This window comes from Phalacrocorax aristotelis, chromosome W (genome assembly GCF_949628215.1).
Source record: "Phalacrocorax aristotelis chromosome W, bGulAri2.1, whole genome shotgun sequence".
Classification (NCBI taxonomy): Eukaryota; Metazoa; Chordata; class Aves; order Suliformes; family Phalacrocoracidae; genus Phalacrocorax; species Phalacrocorax aristotelis.
Window position 1 is genome coordinate 1,252,707 of NC_134310.1, and position 13,345 is coordinate 1,266,051.

The window sequence follows — 13,345 nt, forward strand, 5'->3', positions numbered from 1 at the left end:
CCCTTCAGGGACAAAATTCTGCTCGAGACACTGATCTAATCACACCAGCTCACAACTCAGGGAAAAAAAAAAAAAGCACACTTCAGACTTACTAGTACACTGAATTTCACAGCATGCTGGCTGAGACGTACAGATCCAAATAAGGAGGATAGTGTCACGAACCCCAGGATCCATGCAAATCTGAGCAGCTTTCTGCACAACTGATAGGAAAATGCAGCCGACTCAACGGCACGCTCGGCTAGCAGGCTCACTGCGAACAATAAGATCAGTTCTTGGCTTTAATCACGCTGTTGTGTTTTTGTTTTTGCTTAAATTAAGTTACCGAGCCGGTTTGCCTAATTTCCTCTGAAAGGCTGCTGTTCAGGTGCTCAGCTGATTTATTGCCGCTGTAAGCGACGATCCCGAGCGCTCGCTCGGCTGTATTAATTGCCGCTGCTGGCTCAGCCTATCGGCTCTGCAGTAGGTGCATACAATTAGCGGGGATACCCTCCTCCTCACAGGGGTGGTCTCCTCCTCGCCTGGAGTGGCGATTTAAATATTTTTACAATACAGAACTAATGGAGCAAAAGACATTACAAAAGGTCACAAGGTAGCTGATGGAGTAAAAAAAGAAATCCTGTGCTTACCAGCAGCCTCAAATTTACCCCATGGTAAATTCTATTTCCAGATTAAATACATTTGGGATGCTACACAAAAATCTGTAATGCTGGAAACCCCAATTTAAGAAAACACGTGAAATACCTGCCTTCACCCCAAGTGCTTTTTGCTTACTTGTGGTGTGCCTACACGCGTGCAAAAATGGATTGCGAAGCCACAGCGCATCTTGGAAGGTAAAGCCCGCTCTAACGCGCACAGCGCAACTCTAGTAGCAATAGAAATATTGCCAAAATAAATATACGGCTTAGAAAAGGCGTTCATAGGCTGCAGCCATGAGGCTTTTAGAAGATACCACTGAGCAGCAAAGCCTGAGTATCAGGCAGCAAATAACACACAAAAGCAAAAATCCAGAACTGAGGAAAATAACAAAAACGTGCAATATCTCGTTCACTTCGCACGGCAACAGTCCTGTACTAGAACTAGAGACCTGCCCTGTGATCCTCATCGCACGCTGCTTGTCCTCCCCCACCCTGCTCCCCTTCCAGCCCCGCTCACCCCGCCGGCTTTGCCAGCACTGCCCTTGGTTTCGGCAGGTTTCCCTGGGCGAGGCAGAAAGGGACAGGCTGGACACCCGCCTAACGCAGAAGCTGCTTCCTTAACGGCAAACCCCCGCTCCAAACGTGGGCGTGCTGAATTGCCGACGGTATTGAGACCGTGTTTCCTTTGAAAAAATAGATCTTTTCTTTGTCCTAACCCAACGGCTTAATTGTTTTGGCTGAGGATTTCCAGAGACATGGCTGAGCGGTCTAAAGGCAACTGCTCCAAGGTGTAACGTTTCACAAACATGGCTCTACGAAGGAAAAAGTGTCTTAACACCGGGCGGTACAACCCTACGCAGTTATGCAGACACAGAATTATACGCATCTCTCCAGAAATTTCACTTGCTTCCCCTCCTGCCCACCAGGCAAGGAGGGCAAGCTGCTATGGATTTGGGCATGGTAATTCAAAAATGAAAAATGATTTCATGAGTCTGCGTGAGGGTCCTCACTGCTGGCTACCTCATTTAATCCAGAAACCCGCAGAACTGGAGTGACTGCCACGGATTATGTAGCGTGGAAACCCTCAAACTCCCTTTCGAAGGAGGCAGGTACACGTAGCCCGCAAAAACACCACAAGTAACTCAATGCCGTGAACACGCTGTCGTGTACGACACTGACTGAGGTAAAGGGCAAAACCCGTATCATTAATAACTACCACTGAGGGCAGATGCTTAGAAAAATATACTGCAGGAACAACAGAATCGAGGATTTTCATATTCAGGACAGAACAGTCATTCAGACTTATCAGCCCATTAACTTTATAAACTCAGCATTAGCTGCAGTTTAAGTGTGATGCGGCGCGTCCGTAATGAGAAGTTCTCTGGGTGGCGTTTTACAATTAAATATCGCGTGAACTATTTGTGAGGTCAACAGAGATTAATGCAGGAGGATGTCAGGCAAGGTCACCGCGTGGACTTCTGGAGGTTCCTAGAGCTAGATTTCCACCCTCTCAAAAAGGCATTATCACAATTATTGTCTTAAATACAGTACATCACAACGTGCACGATTTACACGGCAAAAGCTCTGCACGCAGTAAGAGTGTAAACGAAAAAGCAATTCATTTTAATAACGTTTTGAAGCAGAAAATATTGCCGCTTTAGGCCACCTGCAATGTCTCTCGTCACTCTGGGTAACTCCCAGCATACAGTTTCGGTATGCGGTAACAAAACCTGACGACTGAAAAGGTATGGCAGCTCAGACTGCAGGGCGGGAGGGGCATCGCCAGGAGCGTCCGGCGGCGCTGTCGCCCAGGCGGCCAGCAGAAAGCCGCCGCAGCTCCCAGCTCTCCCCACCGCAGCACCCCCGGCAGCGCGCGGGGGAAGGAGGCTGCGTTGCGGGAGCGGCTCCAGGGCGGCCACCCAGCACCGGGCTTCGCTCAGCGGGTTCTGCGCGCCGCAGCGCCCGCAAGCCACTGAACGACGTGAAGCGGAGGAAAACCCGCGATTCCTTTACCTAAGGGCTGCTGGTTCACACCATCACTTATGTCCTACGGCCAGCTTCCACAAGATCAGACTACACCTTATCAACTCTTTGTCTGTTTTGAAAGGACAAAAATATTTTCCGTGTCACTGGAAGACAAAGAAATAACTGTTTGCATTTTACTATGGTGTCTGAAAGCCAGAATAGGAAACATATCAAAAAGAAAAAACGTTAAATCTGAGCACGTACGAAGAATTTTGCTTTTTCTTGCTCAGAGAACTGGATTTCTGAAGAACCGTCCAGTTTTCAAAGGATTTCCTTCTGCAGCATTACATATGCATCTCCAGAGGCCCCTTCCAACCCCTACCATGCTGGGATACGTGGAGCGAAGATGAGAACAGCCTTTTAACAAGGACGATCGTGTAAGGAAAAACCAACCTGAGAACAGCGTTTCCTGGCAAGCGGTAGTTCTGCGTTGGGCGAGTCTGCTTACGGTGTCCCGCCTCGGGCACCTTGCTGGGGTGCCATCCCCCCCGAGCTGCGCTGGGGACCAGGCTCACCCATGACCAGAGCAGACCTCCAACAGCTAACATCGGCCTGGGGCATCGCGCGGACACCCTCCTACTTCACAGCCATCCAAGAACCCGCTGTGGGCGAGATGCGTCGCAGATGGATACGGTGGGAAGGGCTCAAGACGAAGCTGTCCCTAACAGCGTACCATACCTGCCGTCGGACGTACTGGCACGTCAGGGCTTGGACACGGCCAAGGTTCTGCGCTAATTAACTGGAATTGAGACGAAGGGAGTTTCCAAAGACTTGCCCAATTTTCCCGCCTCAAAGTTTAAAAGTACTTCAGGTCTAACAAATACAAATTCAAGAGACGTGTAATACTTCTAAAACCCTTAAGATGAGTTTTCTTGTTCTGTGAAAATAGCATATTGGGGGGGGGGGGGGGGGGGAAGTGCCGTTTAAATGACTGTATGTCCTGTCAGGGAACCTGTAACCCTTGTCAGGAAGGAGGACTCTGTTTCTGACTACAGCAAATCCCTATCCCCAGAGCTCATTAGTGTTCTCACTCCCTCCCTCAGGTAATTACTCCGGCCGCTGAGGAAAGCCTGGACTTCCCCTCTCAGGCTTCCTGCACAAATCCACACCTGCAAACACGCCCAGATCGGGCGAAATGAATGTTGTTATGATGACCGGATTTTCCAATTCAACTTCTTCTACTTGACCAAGATACCTGAGCAAATAGAAACCTCCCACCTGTGGAAATATGACATCGTACCGCGGGTTCAGGGCAGGTCACACCACCGAGACGGCAATACTGACTTTGACCAAATTCGGGTAGTAAGGGCTGTATGGAAAATGTGATGAAGATGATCAAAGGTACTGCTAATGCCATCATAAGCCAAAAGTACCACCCAGTACCTCCTGTATTTTTTCCCCTCCAGCTAGTCTTTATTTCTGATCTTCCTCTGGCTCTTCATCCATGTCAGATATTACTTTATGGCCTTGATCTAATTTTCAGCATTTTAGCATGTCAAGCTTCATCTGCATTAAAGACTGAATTTCGACCTATCAGTCAGTCAGACAGTTGCGCAGTTATTTCTGAGACTATGATTAATAGGTTCAAAGCTGGAGTTTATAACTCTGCTAACAAAACCAGCTCGCAAACAGATGAAAAAAAGATACCGGAGGAAAGAACTCATGGGGATCAAAGACGGGTCCAAGCATCTCAGCCGTGCTTCTGACAAACCAGCACCCCCCAGCCCGCATCAGAGCTACACAGCTGTGGGAACGGCAAAGAGGCGCTGTTGATGGAACCGTCTGACTTCTTTTCTATGGAAGATGAGTCAACCTTAGGTCTGACAGCCTTCTGGAAGCAAAGCTTAAATGAAGGCAACTTTGCTCGTGCAGCGTGCCGCTGGAAGGCTGGGGAAGACAAAGCTGATCTCTGCACCACCGACAGCTTCCCAACAACACAGAGCACGCTGCGCTGCTGAGTCTCATACGGATGTCAGCATCCTCTTCTAGGAAGCTCTGAAAGGCAAGCAAAGCTTATTTCCACTCTGCCCAAACGTTAGCCTGGAAGGATAAGAAGCCTGACTCAGCCTTGCACTGTAATAGAGAAACAGGGAAGAACCTCTTTTGTCCAGCTTAAGATCCCTTGTGCTGGCTGATCCAGAGACATGGGAAAGGCTTCTCCGTCCTTTCATTTCCTGATACTGTTTGAAGAGACAAATAGCTTCGAAACTTAAACTGGGCAATAATGCAGAACACGCAGGAAAACAAAGACAATAACCCCAGTTAAAAAAAAAAATTATTCAACAAAACCCCCAAAACACAAACCCAAAAAGTACCAACAACAAAACCAAAAAACAAACCCCAAATATTTAAAGCAGAGTTCTGTATATGTGCAAGAAACTCTAAGAGAAGTGGAAGCGGAGAACTGCCAGACTCTATTTCAGTTTGCAAAGGGCGGACAGAAGCGTCCTGTTCACTAAAGGAGCGCATCTACAAATGACTTATAGGAAGATCTCAGCTGAAGAAGTCCCGACAGGCCCTTCCCTAGGTTTCTCAGAAACACGGCTTGCTTTGTGATGTGCTGCACAGCCAACCCCGCGCCTCCGCGCTGCCACAACCGGGACGGCACGTTCTTCCGTGCGCGTGCTCCCTCAACCAGCCCTTCCTTTGCCTTTCAAAACGTCAGTGGCAGAAGCGCCGCGCTTCACAGGAGGTGAATTTCAGCCACCTGTTGCGTGGAAGATGGGAGGCTGTTCCCACCCCAGTGAGTTACGCAGTGCCCCGCGACGTTCCTGAGCTGCTGAGTGTGATCTACGGTGTCGCTGGAACGGCGGCCAGCTCGGTGCCGCTGTGGGCCAGCTGACACCTCCCGCACAACTCCTGGGCACGGCTCAGGGCTGCGGGGGCGATGGACCAGCCCCCGGGGCAGGCGCACACCACCACCCTCTCTAGAGGCCGAGGGAATTTACTGGCACAGGTGCAAACCGTCCTGTGCCGACAGGCCTCAGAAGGGAATGGTCTACGATATGTTTCATCTATTAGCACAGGGACACAGCTACGCTTACCGATTATTGTTCTGGTATTATATTACGGTGTAACTAAAAAGCAGCACTTTCCCTGCACTTAATTAAAACAAAAATATAAAATTTGTCATCATTATGAAACTCATTATCTGCATGTTTTATAGGAAAATGAGTTGGGATAAAAAATGACTAGGGAAAAAAACAGATTACATTTTGTACCTTTTTGGACCATAAGGCTTTGTAGCCCGATACAGACACTGGAAGTGAGCCCACTCTCCAGTACAGGCAAGCAGAAACATAAGAAATTAAACCAATAAAAGGCACATCCGCTGCCATGCTGCGGCAGACGAGGCCTTCAAGATTTCTTGTGCTAAACGGACGGCACGCTGCCCTGCGAGACAACGGGCACCCTTCCGAACCGCCGTCCGGTCCCATGCGCTGAGCGGCGCGCTCTGGAAGCAAGCGTGTACAGCTCACGTAGCCAAGGCTCCAGAGGGAAGGACAGGCCCCCTCTTTCATCATTACTACCAGTCCTCCCCCGTAATAGCTTTGAGCTGAGACAATAAGCTGGTTTTCAATTATTTGGGGTTTTTTTTTCCCACTTTTCCTCAAAGGCACTTGGGCACCAGGTGAAGACTGAGCTAGTGCAGGAGGAGAAATCCACTGCCGGGGAATTATTTCACAGCTAACCAGATAGTGGATGTTTTTTCAAGCAATACGGCAGCGAGTCTGTAGCGCATCAGAGAGATCTTACAGAGATGACAAAGGGGACTTTTGCCAGACTCCAGGTAAAACCAACAAATACCAGCATGCTCAGGAGCCTGGCCAAAATAATTGTATGGACCCAGGGCGCTGCAGCATTTGCTTCTATTAGATTTTGGAACATTAACATCAAATATTCAAATCATATATAAGTAACTGCCTTAGATAAGATCACGTTTACTGCCCATACTAAGGACGATTACATCCACGCTGATGTCCTTTTGATGCAGGACCAGAATGTAACACTTCATACAGCACACCTTGAACGCCACCGTTTTCTATTAACTTAATTCCTCCGATTTTTACGTCGGACGTCTCGCACGCTTCCCCCTACGCACCTGTTTTTCTATAGCCCACTGATCCACGTCCCAGAACGTGCGGGTGTGACGTACGCAAACCTGCCAGTGCTCAGTTACGGGGGGATCGACCCCACGAAGAGCAAGACCTACCATGGCAGGGAAGATTAGTCAATGGAAGAGGCAGGATGAGCTGACAGTCTCCTCCCTCTCTCTACTAGCCCGAGGAATGTTTTCAGGATTAAAAAGAAACCTCAAGAACAAATTACATAAATGCAGTCTGAAATGCAAGCATTTGGGTTTAACTGGAGGAGAATAAAGGGTGTCAGAGTTTCAGCAGAAGAGCTGGCTGATGCCACAAAGCGCCTCCCTCCAGCTCACCACCGCAAATCCCACGCCCAGTCACCAGCTCCACCGCTCCGTTCCGCTCGCTCTATCGGCACCGATTTCTTGGCAACCTCTTTTTGCGGTGCGGCTTGTTGTATGTTCGAAATTTCTACTCCAGCTTTTCCGGTCAAAGGATGTTTTAAATGAACCTGTTTGTACTGAAATGTAAACGACGCCCCTTGCTGCCCGCCGCCCTGCCACAAACACCAGAGCAAGGGAAAACAGTGTCCTGGGTTACTCACACGTATGCCTCGCCAAGGAATAATTTGATCCGCCGCTCGTCAGACCAAACCCCTCGGGAATTTGACTGGAACTACGGGGCCGAGTGAGAAGTTTGGGAGGTTCGATTTCAGCTCCAAATTCTGCCCCGATCACCCCCAGCAGGACGATGGCCGTGGCTTGCTTCCGCCTCTCTTCATAGGACATAGACATTTTTTTCGTTTGTGGGAGACCAGACAGACAACCTAAAATGAAAAGTAAGAAACGTGAGAAAAATCGAAAGCAGGGTTGTTCTTTAATACTCCGAACGACATCATGTTTCCCAGAGAAACTAAGAGATTCGCGCTTAAGGAAATTCCAGCTTCAGGACTGTTACTGCCCGTACCAGGGCTGGCGGCTGCCGGAGACGATTCCCTTTTCCTTCTCAGAACCTACAATGTAGGATAAAAGTCTAAATACCACCTATTGCAAGGGCTGTCTTCGATGAAACCTGCCCTTCAGAAACTGCCAAGACCTCACAATAAAAAAGATCCACTGGAAAACCGTCTGATTTCTTGGTTTTATTTGTTCAGCTGATAAAAGACTTGTGGAATTCTCTTTGTCTACTTTTGGAGACAGGCGACTGTTGGTTTGCTTCTTGTTAATTTTGAATTCGCACAACAAGTTGTGATTTTCTTTTTTTTTAAAGAAGGTGGATTTTTAGGAGAACTTATTTGTATTATGTAAAAGCATGTTTTTGTTTAAGGATCCATCATCACATTCAGATTCTTAGTAAATTTTAGCCAGCCGTATAGGCCGTTAAACCCAACTAGTATTTTTGCATACTAAAACATTACAAATGGCATTTTAACAAACATTAAGAACCGTGAAAAAAACCTCACTGTATTATTGATTTTAAAACTGAAGTTTACATCATTAGTCCGATACAGCCCAGGGATTTTTTATTTCGCTGGCAGATGAAGGGTTTTTGGTTTTTTTTGGACTAAAGGAACCGAATCTGTGAAGAAACTGACTGGAACGAAAACACCGTATTCGTTTACTCGGACAAGTACAGTTCACTTTTGCCTCTAATACTCATTCACGGCATACCCGGAAATGCCCTACCGCATATTCTACAAAAATAATGAAGTCTTAATCCTTCCAGCACGCCGCTGTTAAACCTTTGCCGAGAAGCTGGAAGGCACCACCTGGCACTGAATGAGCTTTATCCGGCCTGTAGGTTAACGACGGGTGAATTAGCGAGTCGCGCTGTACGTCTCTGCTAACGGCATTCGCGTGGCGACAGGGAACGGAACGTTGCCTAAAGAAAGCTCACCAAATTTTAGAACCGGTGTCAGAACACCGGCCTTGTTCAGGCAACCACGGCTGTGACAGCGACGTGATGGCCAAAGGGGAGAGAAAGACAACGGGAAGCTTAACAATGGTAGGGGGGGAAAAAAAAGAAAGGGAAAAAAAAAAAAATCAATAGTAACTGCCCTCAGAGAAAGAAGGATGAAAATGGGCTGTAACAGACAAAGCAAAAAATATAACAGTTGTAATTGTCCAGCAATCGCCGCTCCCGCCATCTGCAGACACCAGCTTCCCCCTAACGTTTGCACGCCGCCCGCTGCACGTCACGCCGTACCGCAGCCGCTCCTCCCCAGCGCCCCGGAGCCGCAGCGGGCGCACGGCAGCTCCCGCACGGCCCGACACCCCCCGGTCCTGGGGTGCCCCCCGCCACAGGGCATCGCTGCCGGCCGCGAGTGACTGATGGCGCTCCCTCCCTGCGGCCGCCCCTAGCCCAGGTGCTCAGGCAGAGCCCAGCGTGACATCTTAGATCAAGATGAATTGGCACAAACTCCTGATCCAAGATTGTTTTATACCATTTAATTTAGTTTCTTCCCCTGCTTGGATGAGCACAGCTCTGGTTATGGATTTCTATTCTAATGTGCTGCAGCAGGCGCGGGGAGCCGGCAGCAGAGCAGATGCTGGAGCAGGGGACCGCGGGATGCTGATCAATAGGCGAGGCGCTGACCCCGGCTGCACCGCCCGCGCCGGCCACGGCTCCCAGGCGAGGAAGAAAGGAAGAGCGAACACATGTGCTGCTTCCAGTAGGAAATTAAACCACGGGGGCGCTCAGAGCTGCGCCCTCCCCCCTGCCCCCCTCTCATTTGATTACAGCAATATGAAGTTAACCCTTGATTAGATCCCGAAGGGCGGCTCTCAGAGCATCCTTCAAAATTATAGGCCCGATCCAACAGAACTTCCACGTTCTGGCTTGAAATGGCCACGACGGAAAGAGCGGGCACCCGCCAGCTCCGTCGCCCCACGGACAGGCACGGGCGCTGCCGCTGCACAGCACGCGACCGGCGCCTGCAATTAATGCGGGAGCTCCCGGGCCCGCAGCGGCACGGCGCTGTGCGCGCCGCCGAGCTAATTCCTGCTGCTGACCCCGCGACTCCGGCACCCAGATGTCGAGGAGATAACTCTTTGTTAACCGAACAATAAATTCCAACCAGAAGAGGGTGGGAAATATTCTTAGAGTGTTTCATTAGCAATCTGGTGCGTGGCAGTCTTTCTCCCGCTCGCTGCTGCGGCGTAAGATTTTCTATCTCAAAAAAACAAACGCCAGAAACTTAAAAACAACAAAAAAATCCCCAAAACCAAACCAAACAACAACAAAAATAATGAAAAAACCCAACAACACCCATAAAACCCCCCATAAAACCCAAAACCAAACAAAAAAAAACCCCCACAAACCAAACAACCCCAAAAACCCCAAAGGCAACAAAATCCCAACCCTCCCCCCAGCAACATTCCTCCCCAAAACCTCTAGATGCGAGGGGAAAAAAGCCCCTTCGATGTCTTTGCCTTTTTTTAAAAAAATTACTAGTGGAAACACACAATTATTTGTAACGATTTCCTACAAATAAACTGACAGCCATTTTGGAGATTCTTAAAATGAAATAACGTCTACAAAAATAGTCCTTTCTACAGTTTCATTTGTCTCATGAAAATTTGGTATTTTCTCACAGCGACGTGCCTCCATTTAATCATGCTAAAGGGTGACACAGAGATCCATTTTCTTGACAGGACGGTTGATCACCCTATCACAGGAAGAAAATTAACAGCCTCAAATAGCTCTATGTGGAAAACAGAAGCTACACTGGTGAAAGGACAAAAACGTTCTACGTTTTAGTTGTAGAAATAACACACTTCCAGATCCACACCCCGAAAGAGAAACCTACCGTGCTCAGGCACCGACCCAGCTGGGTTTGCTTTGGACAGAACGACTGCGTGAAATATTTCAAAATACCTTCAGTTTTTGAGAATTAAACATCCACAACTGTGTAGAGGAGACAGCTTTACAGATAGCACAAAGCATATTTATGAAGTGTTTAAAATATAGGCAAAATATTTCAGAAGTTTCAGTTGTTTAAAAGGCTGCGAGATATTGATTACTTCATTTAAAAAGCAGTCAGAGAGTGCAGCCACGAGGTCAGGATAAATTTAACAGTTTGAAGCACTTTACTCTAAAGATCACGTTAATTGGCTTTGCGCAGTTCTTGGGTAAAATTAATTTTATCCTAGCTTACAATAAAAGGATTAAAAGACAAATTAAGTTCTCCAGGTTTAACTGGAATAAGGATCAATGGATTTGAATTAAGGCTGAAGGCGGTTTTATGAGAGATGGACTGCTACCAGATACTTCGTACCTGCTGTTAGGCGCGTACCGATGGTGCTCCCGTACCCTATCAGGCAGGAAAGCCTCGCGGAAGCGGGTGCCGGACCCGTTTACGGCTACCAAAGGCGCCGCCTGCACGCGGGGTGCTGCGGCGGTGGTGATGCGCGCAGAAGGGCGGCCTCGCGCCGCCACCACGGCGCCCAGCCCCGCTGCAGCCCGCGGCGCGGCCACCCGGCACCGTTCAGCGGGGGGCTGTGGTTACGGCCAACGATTGAAACGTAAGAGGGAACCACCGAGACTTAGTCACAACATCCAACGTGCGTAAAATTGTTTAAAATGAAAAAACCCTAGGAAGGTGCCGCAGTAGCCCCGTTTCCATCGCCGCACGCTCCACCGGCTGACAGAGCACCCTCATCGGAGCTCAGATACAGAAGCGACGCCCAGCGCACCGCTGCGAGGGCCTGCGGGCTCTCGGCAGCTGTAAGCCCAATAAACTAGGCAATGTTTTGAAAATATATACAATAAGTTTGAAATTAATGAAATAATTTGCTGAAGACCACAAATATACTCTGTATCGGATGTGGCAGAGAACTCAGACCTTGCATCCCAATCTGGTATTTTAGGGGTACGGAGCAAAGGGACAACCGAAGCCCCCTGGACTTTTGTCACAGCGCCCATCTCCCAGCGCTGAACAGAGGCAGGCAGAAGCCGCTACCTACAGGTGAGAGCCTGCAGACCGAGCTCCGCCAAAAGCATCGTCCCCCGTCCCTCCTGCCTGCCAGGTCTCTCCTTCTGCATTTCTCTGGTCACATTTTCTGCTTATTTATGAAGGGGAGAGATTCCTGACTGGGTGGGTTGGGATAAGGATTTTGAGTCATCCTTCCTTTTCCTCTCTAAGACCTGAAAAAACTATATAGCTAAATTCAGAAAGCCCCCACAGCCCTTCCATCAGCGGCCAGGGAGGAAGTGAACGCATACCAAAGCGTGGCAGAGAGACCTTGACGGCAACAACCACCAAAACCGTTCGCGTTTGGAACTGTAATAGCTTCTCTGTATTAGACGGAATATTATAGAAGAAGGCACAGGAGCTACAGGGGGGAAATGCAATTTTGCTTACATTCATCTTGGCTGTCAATAATTTAAAATATTTCTTCACGTCAGTTGTACTCTTTTCTTACAGCAGATAAATTCATGTAATGCTCTGCTTCTGACCTAGAGAGGCACAGCAAAAGCCTGTGAGAAAACTGTACACCAGGCGTGCCTTTGGAGATACTTCAATTTCTCAGGATTCGTAAATCAGTCAGCCATGCTATGGGTTTGCCTACATTTCTGGTTTTTAAGATTGTATACAGAAGAATAATTACTGTAATTTCAGCATCTCCTGAAAGCTTATAAAGCCAGGGAGTTCACAATAAATAAGAACTAAAAAATATTATACAGAAACAACAACTGAAAGCGACCGCGAGAAAAATGCAGAAAGACAGGAAGCGATCTGTCTTATCTAACCTTATGAACGCTTCGGTTACTCGTTACTATCCTCACATTATTAGAAGTATTTTGATTCTTGCACGTGTAGCCATTCCTACACACACAGCTCCCTCCACTGGCACAGCGAGGAAGGGTCCTCGCGAGGCCGGCCCCGAACCCGGAGGGCACCGAGGGATGCTCTGGGCCCCCGCGCCACGCTGAACGGGCCGGACCCCCCGCACCTGACGGCGCTCCCGGCGGCTCTCTCTCAATGCGGTACTAAAAAGTATTACGTGACTCCATAGAGCCTCTTCTCCTCTCTACCGTTTGGCTTAGTCTGGAATAACCACCTTGGTTTTTCAGAAAATTAAGCCCCTGCCCATCACAGCAACAGCAGCCACAAAACCCAACCAAAAAGCCCCACCACACCCCAAGGCCCCAAAAGACGGCGTGGATTTTGGACACAGGTCTTCCGCACGCGGGAGGTCTTGGCTAAATACGCCTCTGGTACTTCCAGTTACATTTTCTTACATATTATTCGTTCCTGCTATCAGAGTGTAAATGCAATCAATACACGTGAGAAAATGTGGTCTGACAGAAGGAAAACTGAACCTGTGCCGAGGGCTGCCTTCCCTTTGACTCTCGCCCGCTGCACGCGGTCTCTGCTCAGCTCGGGAGTTCCTGCCTGGAGGTGCCAATGCCAACAGGAAGGTTGGGAAGGTCCCGGCAGGGAGCCCCGTCAGCCCGGCCCCGAGACAGCAAGCTCTCACGAGGTGCCTCCTTACTTCCTCAGGCTCTTCGTGCACCTGGAACGCCTGTACTAAAGCCAGTGTCAATACCATGGAAAGAGCTCTTCCGATAAAATAACATATAAAGAAAAACTGTGAC

General features: G+C 48.8%; 1 protein-coding gene across 4 annotated transcripts in view; it reads right to left on the reverse strand.

The window, feature by feature from the left end:
• The window catches only part of WDR7 (WD repeat domain 7), a 143,100-nt gene that overhangs the window by 60,059 nt on the left and 69,696 nt on the right, over positions 1 to 13,345 (reverse strand). For all 4 annotated transcript variants that reach the window (XR_012657798.1, XM_075077464.1, XM_075077465.1 and 1 more), the window contains one exon: positions 7,350 to 7,571. Coding sequence is in view for 3 of the 4 variants with exons in the window: in XM_075077464.1 (XP_074933565.1) it covers positions 7,350 to 7,571 (222 nt within the window). In the remaining variant the exon portion in view is untranslated. The remainder of the gene's footprint in view (positions 1 to 7,349; positions 7,572 to 13,345) is intronic.